The sequence below is a fragment of the Typopeltis vanoorti genome, chromosome 19 (genome assembly GCF_054136105.1).
Source record: "Typopeltis vanoorti isolate ZY-2024b chromosome 19, IOZ_Tvanoo_1.0, whole genome shotgun sequence".
In the NCBI taxonomy this organism is placed as follows: domain Eukaryota; kingdom Metazoa; phylum Arthropoda; class Arachnida; order Uropygi; family Thelyphonidae; genus Typopeltis; species Typopeltis vanoorti.
The window spans coordinates 15,808,948-15,822,454 of NC_143567.1; the positions used below are offsets into that span (position 1 = coordinate 15,808,948).

A 13,507-nucleotide genomic window follows, 5' to 3' on the forward strand; every position below is an offset into this window, starting at 1 on the left:
GCTGTTGTGGTTAAGTTGTTGGAGAAGCTTGTGAGAACTAGGATCCAGAGTTGGGTTGGTAACAATGGTATTATCTTTAATAGACAGCATGGATTTGCTAAAGGAAGGTCATGTTTTAGTAATCTACTTACTTATTACAATAAAGTGACTGCTTCCTTGGACAGAGGAAAACGATACACAGTAATATACTTAGATTTCACAAAGGCTTTTGATAGAGTACCTCATGATAGGTTGACAGTCAAACTAGAGCAGATGGGGTTGGATATTAGATTGGTGCATTGGATTGGAGACTGGCTATCTGATAGGTATCAACAAGTTGGTTATGGGGGAGCAATATCCAGGAAAAGGAAAGTCACTAGTGGAGTGCCTCAGGATTCTGTTTTAGATCCATTACTGTTTAACTTGTATATTAATGATACAGGTGAAGATTTGGATGGAGATATTCAGTTGTTTGCAGATGATGAAAAGTTGGGATGAACCATTGAGTGATTGGGCAAGGAAATGGGGATGTGAGTTCAATGTTGCAAAATGTAAGGTTTTAAAATTTGGAAAACAAAGATGGGATGCAGAATTTATGAAATATTGGTGAGAATATATTGTTAGGGGTAGAGGAAATAAGAGATCTGGGGGTGATAGTGGATAAGGATCTAAAATTTAAGGGACACATCGCCAAAATTGTGAAGACAACACAAAGGCTTCTGGGAGTGATGCAGAGGACACTGACGTGTAGAAGTAGGGAGATTCTTGTTCCGTTGTATAAGGCTTTGATTAGGCCATACATGGACTATTGTGCCCAGAGTTGGTCACCAGGTTTTCAGAAGGATGAAGAGATGTTGGAAAGGGTCCAAAGGCGACTGACTAAGGTAGTTTCTGACCTCTGGAATGTCGAGTATGAGGAAAGATTGAGAAGATGTAATTTGCAGAGTCATGTGGACAGGAGGAAGAGGGGAGATATTATAGAGACCTACAAGTTGGTAAGGGGTTGTTATAGGATCAATGCTGGAGAAGTTTTACAGAGAATAGTGGGAGATCAGGGGGAGAATCAGAGGTCATCCCTGGAAACTGTATAAAGAGCATGTGAGTAGGGGAGTGAGAGGCAGGTTTTTTTCGTGCAGAGTTGTGAATGATTAGGATGCCTTGCCTGAGAATGTGGTGTCTGCAAAGAATTTGAATGTGTTTAAAACATGGTATGATGAGCTGTGTGTGTGTGATAAAAGGATCTCCCAGATGAGTCTTTGACTCCATGAGGTCTTGGGGTGGTAATAATAATAATAATAATATTAATGATCGCTAATTAACTGTTGAATTTCCAATGAATGAAGAATCTGGTTTGCTAACCTTCTCCATCACTTTTGAAAGTACTGAGGTGAGAGCAATGAGGTGATAATTAGATGGCTGCCTTTTGTCTACCTTTTTTGGATACAGGCTGGATGTAGGCTTGCTTCAATTCCATTGGGTAGATGGCAGTAGAATATGATAATTTATATAGGTGATGAGTGTCAATTCTGAAGAACAACTGGAGGAATACCAACTGGACCAGGAGCCTTATTAGTATCAAGATTAATGACTGTTTTCCTAATGTCCTTTTGGCAAAAGTTCAGAGAAGGCATCCAGTAAGCAGTTTGTAGTAGTATGGGAGGTGATTTGCTTAGGTTGTCCAGGCAGAGTTGCCAAGAGGTTTGCCTTTTTCTTGGGTAAGATTATCATGGTGCTTTCAGGAGGTGGGCACAGGAAAGGCCAGACATTATGCCCAACAGCCTTAGCAAGGGACCAGAAGGCTTGATTGCCAGTTGAGCAGGTGCAAGTTCATTACATTTCATTCTTATGAAGTCTACTTGGGAACTGTCGATAACTTTTTTACACACACACATTTCTGGCTATTGTGTAAACTGAATTAAGCCACTAAACACATTTTATCATGGACTGTAGAGGCACACTATTTTGAGAACCAGAGCTTGATACAGGTTATGGGTTTGCAGTGGAATGAGAAATGAAGGCTCTCATTCCAATGAGAATTTTTTTGGTTATTAGTTCAGCGCAGAGAATGAAAGCAGTAATCCAACCATGGAAAAGTAGCATAAAAATTTTGGAGGTCATCCTAGTTAGCATGATTATGGTGCCATAGGGTATGAGGCCTGAGATTGGCTAGGAGGAGGACAAACTGTTCAGAAGGAGACGTGAATAAGATTGTGATCAGAATTGCCAAGGGGGAGAGTAGACATCCACAGTCTATTTGGAGAGAGAGCTAGTTAAGAAAAGGTCCATAATATTGGTATAATGAGAAGGATTGTCTGGAATTTTGGTTGGTAGACTGACTATTCTAGTTAGGTCATGACTAATGGCAAATGATTCAGCTTCTCTGCCAGCTTGATCTGTGAAGTTGGAGCCAATTTGTGTTATGGATGATAAAGTTCCCAAGGAGGACAATCTCACAATTTTGGTAATTAGTTTGTAAGCGATCATTTTTAGTGATAGGCAGTCTAAAAGGGCAGCATCACTGTCAGAGTTAGAAGAGTGCTGAATGCAGCAAATGAAGGCTGTAAAGAAGTGAAGTAAGGAAATCTTGAGCCAGAGCAGATCAAAAAGCAGGGATTCCAAGTTGGACAGCCTTTATTTACTTAATGAGTAGGGGTAGGAATACAAGAAATTATAGACCTAAATTATAAATTATATACAGACTGACAGTTAAGTTAAATTAAAGTCTTGTATGTCAGGAGTGGTGCTGAAGATTTTGTTAAGGCTTTCATTCACAAATAGGTTGAGAGTGAATCTCTGCTTTGCAATGAACAGCATGGATTTACTAAGGGAAGGTCATGTTTTAGCAACTTTCTCACATTTCATAATAATGTTACCATTGAACTAGACAAGGGGAATGGATACACGATGATGCCTTTGGATTTGTTAAGGCTTTTGACAGAATTCTGCATGGTAGACTGTTGTATAAATTGGAGAATATGGGTTTGTATTATAAAATATTAGCATGGATAAAAGGATAGCTGATGACAGGTATCAAAAAATGAAATACGGGGTGGGGGGTGAGTTTGCAAGATTTAAGGTAACCAGTGGTGTATTACAAGGATCAGTCATTGGTCCATTGTTATTCAAACTGTATATTAATGATATCTGGAAGGATTTAACAGGTGACATACAGCTATTTGCTGATGATGCAAATATAGGTAGGATAATCAGGAATGCTGCTGCTATGCAATACTTGCAGAATGATTTGAATAAGCTAGAATTGTGGGCATGGGAAAATGGATGTCAGTTCAATGTCAGTAAATGTAAAGTCATGCACGTTGGCGTAATTAGACATCCAATGTCGTATTATATTGTGGGATTATGTAAGAAGAAACTGCTCAGTCTATGGATCTTGGATTGTTAGTAGGTAGGAAGTTGAAGTTCAGGGGCCATGTAGCAGAGACTGCAAATACAACTCAAAAGATAACTGCAATACTGAAACAAACTCTCACATGTAAAGTTAAGGATGTTGTTTTGCCTCTTTACAAGGCCTGGCCTCCTGGTTTCTGTTATAATTCTGATATGGTGGAGAGAGTGCAAAGGAGTGTTAAAAATTATATCAGGATTGTGGAATGCTAATTATGAAGACAGATTGAAAATTTGTAGACTGCAGACATTGGCAAATAGGAGAAAAAGGGGTGATATGATCGAGACTTGCAAACTTGGGAAAGGTTCATACAGGACTTCAGTGGAGGGAATTTTTTTATTTTATGGAGTGTGGAGAAAGGATGAGAAGGCATCCTTGGAAGCTGAGAATGAATAATGCTAAGAAGGGGTGATGGCTAGATTTTTCTCTCACAGAGTGGTGTATGATTGGAATGGATTGCCATTGGATTCCAGCTTTGGTATTCAGTTTCTATATGGGCTGTGAGAGCCAAGACCTGATTGCAGCAGCTTCTACCAGGCCTAAACCCAGCCTGTTCGCTGAGTAAGATAGCTTCTATTTTAGCTATCTTACTCAGAATTCTACAAAGGATATTCCTTTCAAGAAAGTTTGTAAGGAGTTGGATAGCCTTTGACAAGGAACATCAGATTTTACAAAAGCAGATGTTCTGCCCTTTTTGCAGAATGCATCATGCAGGATGTAGTAGGGACAGTTGAAGCAGACTGTAGTCATTGAGGAAGCCATCTAGGATTCTGTTAGCAAAAAGAGATCAGGTTTTGATATGTGTATGTCAGATGTTTATATTAATGCTTCAAATGCAAGTAAAATGAATATGGGAGCTTTTTTATTGGAATAGGTTTTGGTGTTATTTTGGGTGGGTGGATGGGTTGCAGAATATTTTTATCAAGTGGCTGATTCAGAAAACATAGAGTAGTGGCACACAGCTGGAGTGAGAAACTTGTGTAGTTAACACACAGGGAGGGACATGTAGGAACTGTTAATGCAACAGTGTTAAGAACATTATATTCAAGGCATGAAGTAAGGAAATAAATGAAAAAATTATTAGTGCTATAGATTGATGATATGAATCAAAACAACATGTCTAAAACTCAAGACATAATCATGGATAAATGAAGAAGCTAGTGGAAAGGTGTCATTTGTGGAAGCCATTTGTACCAAGAAACCTTCTCATTTAATTACATTATAATTTTACCTCAATTTACGAGGGTGGTCTGAAACGTCCTTGGCCTCGACCATACATGGCAACACTATCAGCAAGTTTTTTTTTCTAAGTTGGTATATCTGTCATAAGCATCCATGTGAAATTGCAAGTCATTTTATTATACAGCTGTCTGAAGCAAAAGTGTTGTCTGTCCCTTGAAATGGATAAAATTGAGTATTGTGCAGTCATAAAATTATTTGTAAAAGAAGGTTTAACGGCAAAAGAAATTCATTTGAAGTTCATCAAAGTTTATGGGCACTCTTCTCCTTTGTTTTTGACAATTAAGAAATGGGCTGCCGAGTTTAAACGTTGCCATACCTGCTTTGAAGTTGATCCACGTGAAGGATGTCCAAAAAGTGTAACAACACCAGAAATCATTGATCAAGTGCACGATACGTTATTGGATGATAGGCGAGTCAAAGTGTGTGAAATTGCTGCGACTATAGACATTTCAAAAATGCACTTGCACGAAAATCTCTGAACAGTGTTTGGAGCGTTTTAACAAGAATAAAACTGATGTTGTGCATTATTACTATGGATGAGACCTGGATTCACCATTACCCACCAGAATCCAAACAGCAGTCAAAACAGTGGACAGAAGCCAGTTGTTCAGTACCAAAGAAGACAAAATCAGTTCCATCAGCAGGAAAGGTCATGACATCAATGTTTTGGGATGCTAAAGGCATTTTGTTTATTAATTATCTTGAAAAGGGTACAACAATAACTGGAGAATATTATTCCAATCTTTTAACCAGACTAGACGAAAAAATTTGTGAGAAAAGACCTGGTTTGCAGAAGAAAAAAATCAACTTCCATCAGGACAATGCAGCTGGCCACAAAAATGTTTTGGAAATGGAAAAATTAAGGTATCTGCACTATGAATTTTTGGAACATCCACCCTATTCCCCAGATTTGGTTCCTTTTGACTTCTATCTCTTCCCAAAACTAAAACTTTTCCTTACTGGTCAGCGTTTTTCTTTGAATCAAGAGGTGATTGCAGCTGAGGGGGTATTTTGCAGATTTTGCTGAGAACCACTACAGGGATGGGATAAGGGGGGCTGGAACACTGCTCAAATAAATGTATTAGTCTTAAGGGAGATTATGTTGAAAAATAAAAACACAATTTTGAAATTACAAATCCGTGTTTTTCATTGTTAGGCCGAGAACTTTTCAGACCACCGTCGTACTTGTAATTAACCTTGAAACAGATGTTGTTTCTGGTTTGTACAACTTTATGATCATCCTGTAGTTGGAGATTAACCAGGTCTATTTCAAGGTCAAAGATTTATCAGTGAAGAGTGACACCTAAATTAAATTAAATTTCCTTTCCGTTAAATTAGATAGAAAGTACTAGAAAGCTCTGTGTTATAAGTATTGAGACATAAAAAGTAATCAAAATAATATTTACCAGGTGTGCAAGCATCAGAACTAAGTGCACCAGGGCGCAGTGTTCGTCGATTAAGAGCACATTCTGAACAAAATGTTTCACCTTCCAATGACTGAAAAAAGTTTGTTGGGCAAGGGGCACATGGTTCCAATCCAGTTTCTGCATAAGTACCAGGAGGACAGCGTGCTAAAAATATAAAAAAAAACTTTATATTCTCAAAATATTTAAACATAAATATTATTATACTTATAAAATAAAATATTTTTAAAAACGTGTTGAATATATTCTTGCAATTTTGTGCTTACATACTGGATATATGCAATGGTACTTTGATTTTTATGCTCCTCCCTGCAACAAGCCCTTTGACTCAAGGGAATTTTTATGCTACATGGCAAGCAAGAGGAAGAATAATTATAGCAGAGTAACATTGGTGGATAGTCATGGCAGCAGACTAACACCTGCAAAGGATATAGTGGAATTATTGAATGAGCACTTTATCAACATATATAATACTGGTGTAAATGATCCGGTGCAATATATAGAAGGGAGGCAAGTATGGGGAGAACTGGAAGTGAAAGAATCCGAGGTGCATCAAGTGTTGATTGTGTTAGATATTAATAAGGCTATGGGAATAGATGACATCTCACAATGTATTCTTAAGGAATATGCACAACAGTTGGCTATTTAATGAAAGTCTTACAGTGGGTAGAAATTCCTAAGGAGTGGAAAGAAGGCAAAATAGTACCACTCCACAAGCATGGTTCTAGGACAGAAGTCTCCAACTATAGACCAGTTTGTATAACTGCGGTTCTGGTCAAGGTTTTGGAGAGATTGGTTATGAATAGAATACAAGATTGGGTCGATGGACATAGCATTGTTTATAATGGTCAGCATGGATTTGTAAAGGGTAAATCCTGTTTTAGCAATTTACTTGCATTTTATGATAGAGTAACAAGTGTGTGTGTTAGATAAGGGAGAATCATATACAGTGATATTCTTGGACTTTGCAAAAGCATTTCATAGATTACCACATGATAGCTTGGTGTACAAGCTGCATTGGTATACAAGGTAGTATACTGCATTGGAACAGATAGTATATTGGTTAGATGGATCAGAGATTGGCTCTCTTAACGATACCAGCACGTTGTGTATGATGGAGCAATATCTCAAAAAAGGAGGGTAACCAGTGGCATGCTCAGGGTTCTATTCTTGGGCCCCTGCTGTTTAACTTGTTTGTAAACTATATACCATGTGAACTGCCTGGGGATCTTCAGTTATTTGCTGATGATGCAAAGTTGGGAAGAATTATAAGTAGCACTGCTGATGTTAATTCCCTTCAGGAAGATTTGAATCGACTTTTTACTTGGAGAAAGGAGTGTGGTTGTAGTTTTAATATCAATAAGTGCAAGGTGTTGCATTTTGGAGTGCAGAAATATAAGGTTGTGTATTATATTGATGATGCCATACTGCAAGAAGTGGATGAGATTAGATATTTGGGAGTGATGGTTGACAGCAGACTGAAGTTTAGAGAGCATATTGCTAGTGTTGTTAAGGCTGCACATCATAGTGCTGTTGTGATAAGAAGTACTCTAACATGTTGGGATAAAGAAGTGGTTGTGCCACTGAATAAAGCACTGGTCAGGCCACACTTGGACTATTGTGCTCTAATCTGGTTACATGCTTTTCTCAATGAGATGTGGAGACATTGGAGACTATCCAGAGGCGAGTGACTAAGACAATGTCAGAACTTTGGAATGCTGGCTATGGAGAGTGGTTGAAGAAATGTGGATTGCAGAGTTTGATGGATAGGAGAAAGAGAGAGGTGATATGATAGACACATTTAAGTTAGTGAGAGGATTTTATAAGATTAATCCAGAGGGGATTATAAAAAGAGTAGAAGACAAGAGGTGAAAAACTAGAGGTCATCCGTGGAAGTTATGTAAGAGTGTTCATTTTCGAAATTATGGATTCTATAACCGTGTTATAACTAACTCTTTTTATTATCCCGACATTTCGATCTTCATATCAAGATCATCATCTGGAGCATACACAAATATACAAGACAAGCTGAATTACATTACAAACTGTAAGCTAGAGAAACAATGATTTGATATGTTATTCTACTGGCATGACCTCTAGTGAAAAAAAAAAATATATATATATATAAATTACATCAAGCTAGATTTAATTTAAGATAACATGAATAAAAATTTTTTCTTCTAGATAGTTTTCTTTCAGTAACAATGATGTCCTATTTTTAGTATTACAACTGTTTTTGATTTAGGATCCTGGACTTACTACAGTCCTGTTCATAGTTGAGATTAGCTCGCCAGCAAAGGTTGGTCGATTGGTAGAGCCTCTGCTACTAAAGGCTCGCAAAAAGTTAAGCAAGTTTGAGCGCGGTTAGTAGTTGGAAGGGGTTCAATCGTTCGATGCTGTTGGCACACTCTCCCTTGATGAGTCTTTGGACTCCCTGGAGGTGTCAAATAATAATAATAATTATTATAACAATAATAGTTGTTCTTAGAGAGGAAGGTTCCGTGGGTCGAATATATGCCTTCCATATGTATGGGATTTTTAGACCTTCATTATTGTTCAGATTGGGGTGGTTGATAATGATCTCACAGGCTTCCTTAAATTTGCATTCATACCATGTTTTGGTGTGATGTAGACAACTAGTGCTTTTCCAGTCAATTCTATGTAAGGTGTTCAGGGCATGATCAGAAAGGCCAGCTTCACCATAATTATTATATTTAATGTGTCATTTATGTTCTTTTTTTCTGGATAGAAATTGTGCGTCCTGTCTCTCCTATATATGGTATGTTACAGGTACAATGAATATGGTATACACTAGGGTGGGCCAGTGGGTCTTTGGCCCACCCTAGAGTATACTGTATTCATTGCACCTGTAACAGTAAATCCAGGATCCTAAATCAAAAATAACAATTGTAATACTAAAAATAGGACATCATCATTGTTACTGAAAGAAAACTATCTGTAAGAAAGAATGTTTATTCACATTATCATATACAGAATTTAGCTTGATGTAGTTTATAAATAATTATTTATTTATTTATTTCACTAGACGTCATGCCAGTAGAATAACTTGTGATCAATTCATTGTTTCTCTAGCTTACAGTCTGTAATGTAACTCAGCTTGTCTTTTATATTTGTGTATGCTCCAGATGATGATCTTGATATGAAGATCGAAACGTTGGGATAATAAAAAGAGTTAGTTATAACACGGTTGTAGAATCCATAATTTGGAAAATGAATGCTGATCACCATGTAATACTAAAAGAAAGGATTATGTAAGAGTGTGGTGAAGAATGGTGTGAGGAATAGATTTTTTACATGGAGAATTGTCAGTGAATGGAACATATTACCAGAATGTGTTGTGAATGCAACGAGTGTTAAGGATTTTAAAATTCTATATGATAAATATGTTGTCAGTTGAATGAACTTCCCACGATGAGTCTGCCTCCATGGAGGGTGTAATAATATTAATAATAATCAGTCAGAGACAGTTGCGCACCCAGAGGGGGGGAGGGGCTCTGTTTCCCCCCCCCCCCCCAAAAGGAAAAAAACATTCGAAAATTTTCTAAAAATCTTTTCCTAATTAATTTTTTTTTATTTATGTTGTGTTGTGCCTTCTAGTTCCATACTGCTTATGAATTAGTAATCATTGCAAATGCTCAGTCATAGGTCATATGCGATGCATAGTGTGTATTCTCAAATTGTCTACTCAACTCGGCCCCCACCTCAGATTAAATCCTGAGTGTGCTACTGGTCAGGGATATAGAAATGGAATAACAAATGCAAAAGTTATGCCAAGTGCTGACTGCGGATCAGACTACAGACTTGTGAAAATTACAATTATTATTATTTATTATTATTATTATTAAGAAGGAGGGAGGGTATACTATTTAAACTAACTGTCATACTTTTCTTGAATTCATTCATGCTACTTTACTTCACACTACAATTTAGAACATTCAAGTGGGATACAATTATATTAAATAACAATAACACCAAGACTATTTCAGAATAATATAGCACAGCATATCGAAAAGAAGGAAGGCACCAACAAATAGATTAAGATAAAAGAAGCAACATTGACTGCAACAGAAAAAATGTATTGGAAAAACAAAGAGCAAATTAAAAAAATCATGGATAGCTGAAGAGATACTAGAACTAATGGATAAAAGAAGAACTTGGAAAAATAAACCTAATAGAAATGAAGAATATAAACGATTAGACAGACAAATAAAAAATAAATTTAGAGAAGAAAAACATAGATGGATCAATAATAACTGCTCAGAAATAGAGAAATTAAATAAAGAAAATATAATTGTAGAGTTACGTTGAAAAATAAAATCTATTAATAACCAAAAGAAAATAATGAGTCAACAGTTAAAAGATAAGAATAAGAGTGTTATTATAAATCCAGAAGGCAAGAAACAAAGACAGCAGGAATACCTGATATGACCACAGGCCTGGCAAACCTATGATCAGTGTTAATTCAAATAATAGTATACTTAAAGAAGAAATAGTAAGTGTAATAAAAGAACTACCTAATGGTAAAATGGCAGGACATGATGGAATATCAGCTAAGTTACTAAAAGAGATAAGGAGAAAACGGAACATATTTTTTAATAGAAATAATACAGAATATATATGATACAGGCATGTTACCAGAAGACTTCATAAAATCTATTTGTATTCCAATACTACCATAAAATAATGCAGTGGAATGTAGAGAGTTTGGAACAATTAGTATCATATCCCATGCTTCAAAAATATTATTGAAAATCATAAAAATAGAATATTTTCTAGAATTAAATGTCATATAAGTGAACAGCAAAAAAGGATTCATGCCAGTAAAAAGTACAATTAATGCAATTTATGAAATTAAAAACTGTTATTAAAAGATCAATAGTTGCAAAAAAGCATTTGACACAGTAAGCTATGAAAAGTTAATAGAAATATTGAAAAACATTCAAATTGATATAAAAGACAGCAGAATAATAATAATAATAATAATAATATACTGGAATCAGAAGATAAATTATAAAAGAAATTAATAGTGAAACAAAAGATATCAAAAGAGGGAGTATAATATCCCCTATACTTTCAATATATACAGTGAAATGATAATGAAACAATATGAAGAAATTGAAATGGCATAAGAATTAACACTATTAGGTTTGCTGATGATTTGGTAGTCATAGCAAAATCAAAAACAGAGTTGCAAAGGATGTGGTTGAAATACTAATCAAAAAGAGTTAGAATTATGGCTTAATATTAAATACAGCTAAAAGCAAGTATATGGTAATAATAAAAAAACATATTTTTTTGCAAAATACAACACAAATTTATCAATAGGATTCATTCAAAGTGTAAAGGCTTATAATTATTTAAGAGTAATGATTACAGAAGATGGAACAATAGTTATGCAATAGCTAAGGCAAAAGAAGCATTTTGGAATAATAAAATCCTATATATGGTTCGCTTTGAATTATGGATGTGAGATGTGGACATACAAAATTCATAATCAGGAAATTGAAGGCCTTTGAGATGTGATGCTATTGGAGAGCAATGAAGATTTCTTGGGATGAGAAAAAAACTAATTAAGAAGTTGAAGTTAATGGGAAGCAAAAGAACTCTTGTGGAAGACCTTATAAAGAGAAAGTGCAAGATGAGCAGGACACATTAAGTAGATCAGTAGGGAAAACATCTCTGGAAATACTGGAGGGAAAGTTAGAGGGAATAAGATCTCCTGGCAGACTAAGATCTACATTCTTTAAATTGGAGAAGCTACTTAAAAAGAAAGTTTAAAAAATTTATTTCTAAAAAAGCTTTTTTTCTATCACCTTTCACAAATGTCAATGAATATTATAATTTTAATGACACATTATTACCAGCTTGATTGCTTGTTACAAATGTTATTTAAATGACATAGAAAGAATAAAACAGACTCTCCATGTGATGATGATGAATAAACTGAATAAAATTTGGAAAAACAACAAAATTCCTATAATTCTAAAAATAAAATTATAAGAAAAATATAATACTACCAACAGCTCTCTACAGGACAGAAACTTGGACCTTAAAAAAAAGTGGAGAGGAAACTGTTGACTTTCGAAATTAAATGCTTCAGTAAAATCAATAGAATAGAACATAAGACAAATGCTAGTACTGCAAGATTTGAATATCCCCAACTAAACAATTTTTAACATAGTTAAAAAGCATAAACTCTGTTGATGTGGTCCCATTGTGCAGATGGAATGGACAGATTTCCTTGCCTGGTATTTGAGAGCACTATAGAGGGTACAAGATCCAGGGGAAGACCTAGATTAACATGGCATAAAGTCCTTAGAGCTGTATTGGACTTTCAAAGCTGTTGGCATATGAAAGAACTTGCTTTGGACAGAAGACAGTGGAAGGCTCTTATCCACATTAGATCCAACCCATTGTGAGGCTGGAAGAGAAGTCAAGAGAGAGAGAGAGAGAAAGTTCACTTCCTATTAGAATATACACATATTAATATAATTATACTTCAACTCACCTTTACAATCATCTAACATAGTTGCACCTGGTGCATAAGTAAATGTATTTGCTGGACATCGCTGACATTCTTTAAAACCATCTCGTGGTGGTAGCCCACTAAACGTATTGCCAGGACACTGCAGACAAGGTACTAAACCAGTTGGAGAATAAGTGCCATAACCACAGACAGCTATAAGAATAACAATATTTCACTTATTCTTAGAAATATAATTTTATAATTTAAATTACACAAGTAATGATATTACTGATGATTTACATTCATTTTTGAATTACTGTTCAATCATTTGGCCAATCGATTATAATAATAATGACCTCACAATTCAATATAGACATCGCAAAAAAAAAAAAAAAAAAGTAAGTAAACCTGTAATATGCTTCAATCATCATGTTGTAATTTATTAAAAGATAACTGGAGTTTATTGATGCTTCAATAATGTTGTAGAAAACATTGTTTTGATAGTTTGGATTAATCTTTGGTACATGATTTTTCCACCCATTTTAAGACCCTTACTAAATGAAAGTTCAAAGACATGAAAAGACCATGTTTGGAATTCTCTTTCAGTTCTCTTAAGAGTGTTAGATAAATTGAGATACCATGATAGTATAGGATTATCATAAAATCCATGTTAGGTGAGAGATGATTTTCATTGCCTCGTGGGAGACCATTCTATCTATTGTAAGCTGAAGTGGCTTGAAAAAAGTACCATGTTTGATTTCTAGAGCAAGGTTTCCAGATTATTAACTAACCTTATCCTATCTACTATTCTAAATGTGTGATATACTGTATTTCTAAACTTTTGTGAGTGTTTATATTTTAAGACATTACAGGGGGATTGATACCTACTTTTATATTTATATTTATATTGATACCTATTTTTACAGTATAAGTGTGCTACGCTTGCATAACTTTAATTAAAACAGACAT

At 35.4% G+C, this 13,507-nt stretch overlaps 1 protein-coding gene across 1 annotated transcript in view; it reads right to left on the reverse strand.

Annotated features, from left to right (window-relative positions):
• LOC150095877 (uncharacterized) overlaps nucleotides 1–13,507 on the reverse strand; it is a 710,412-nt gene that overhangs the window by 327,056 nt on the left and 369,849 nt on the right. Inside the window, exons 31-32 of the mRNA XM_090409554.1 lie at nucleotides 12,581–12,751; nucleotides 6,034–6,198 (exon numbers count right to left, since the gene is read on the reverse strand). Of these exons, the coding sequence (XP_090265680.1) occupies nucleotides 6,034–6,198; nucleotides 12,581–12,751 (336 nt within the window). The remainder of the gene's footprint in view (nucleotides 1–6,033; nucleotides 6,199–12,580; nucleotides 12,752–13,507) is intronic.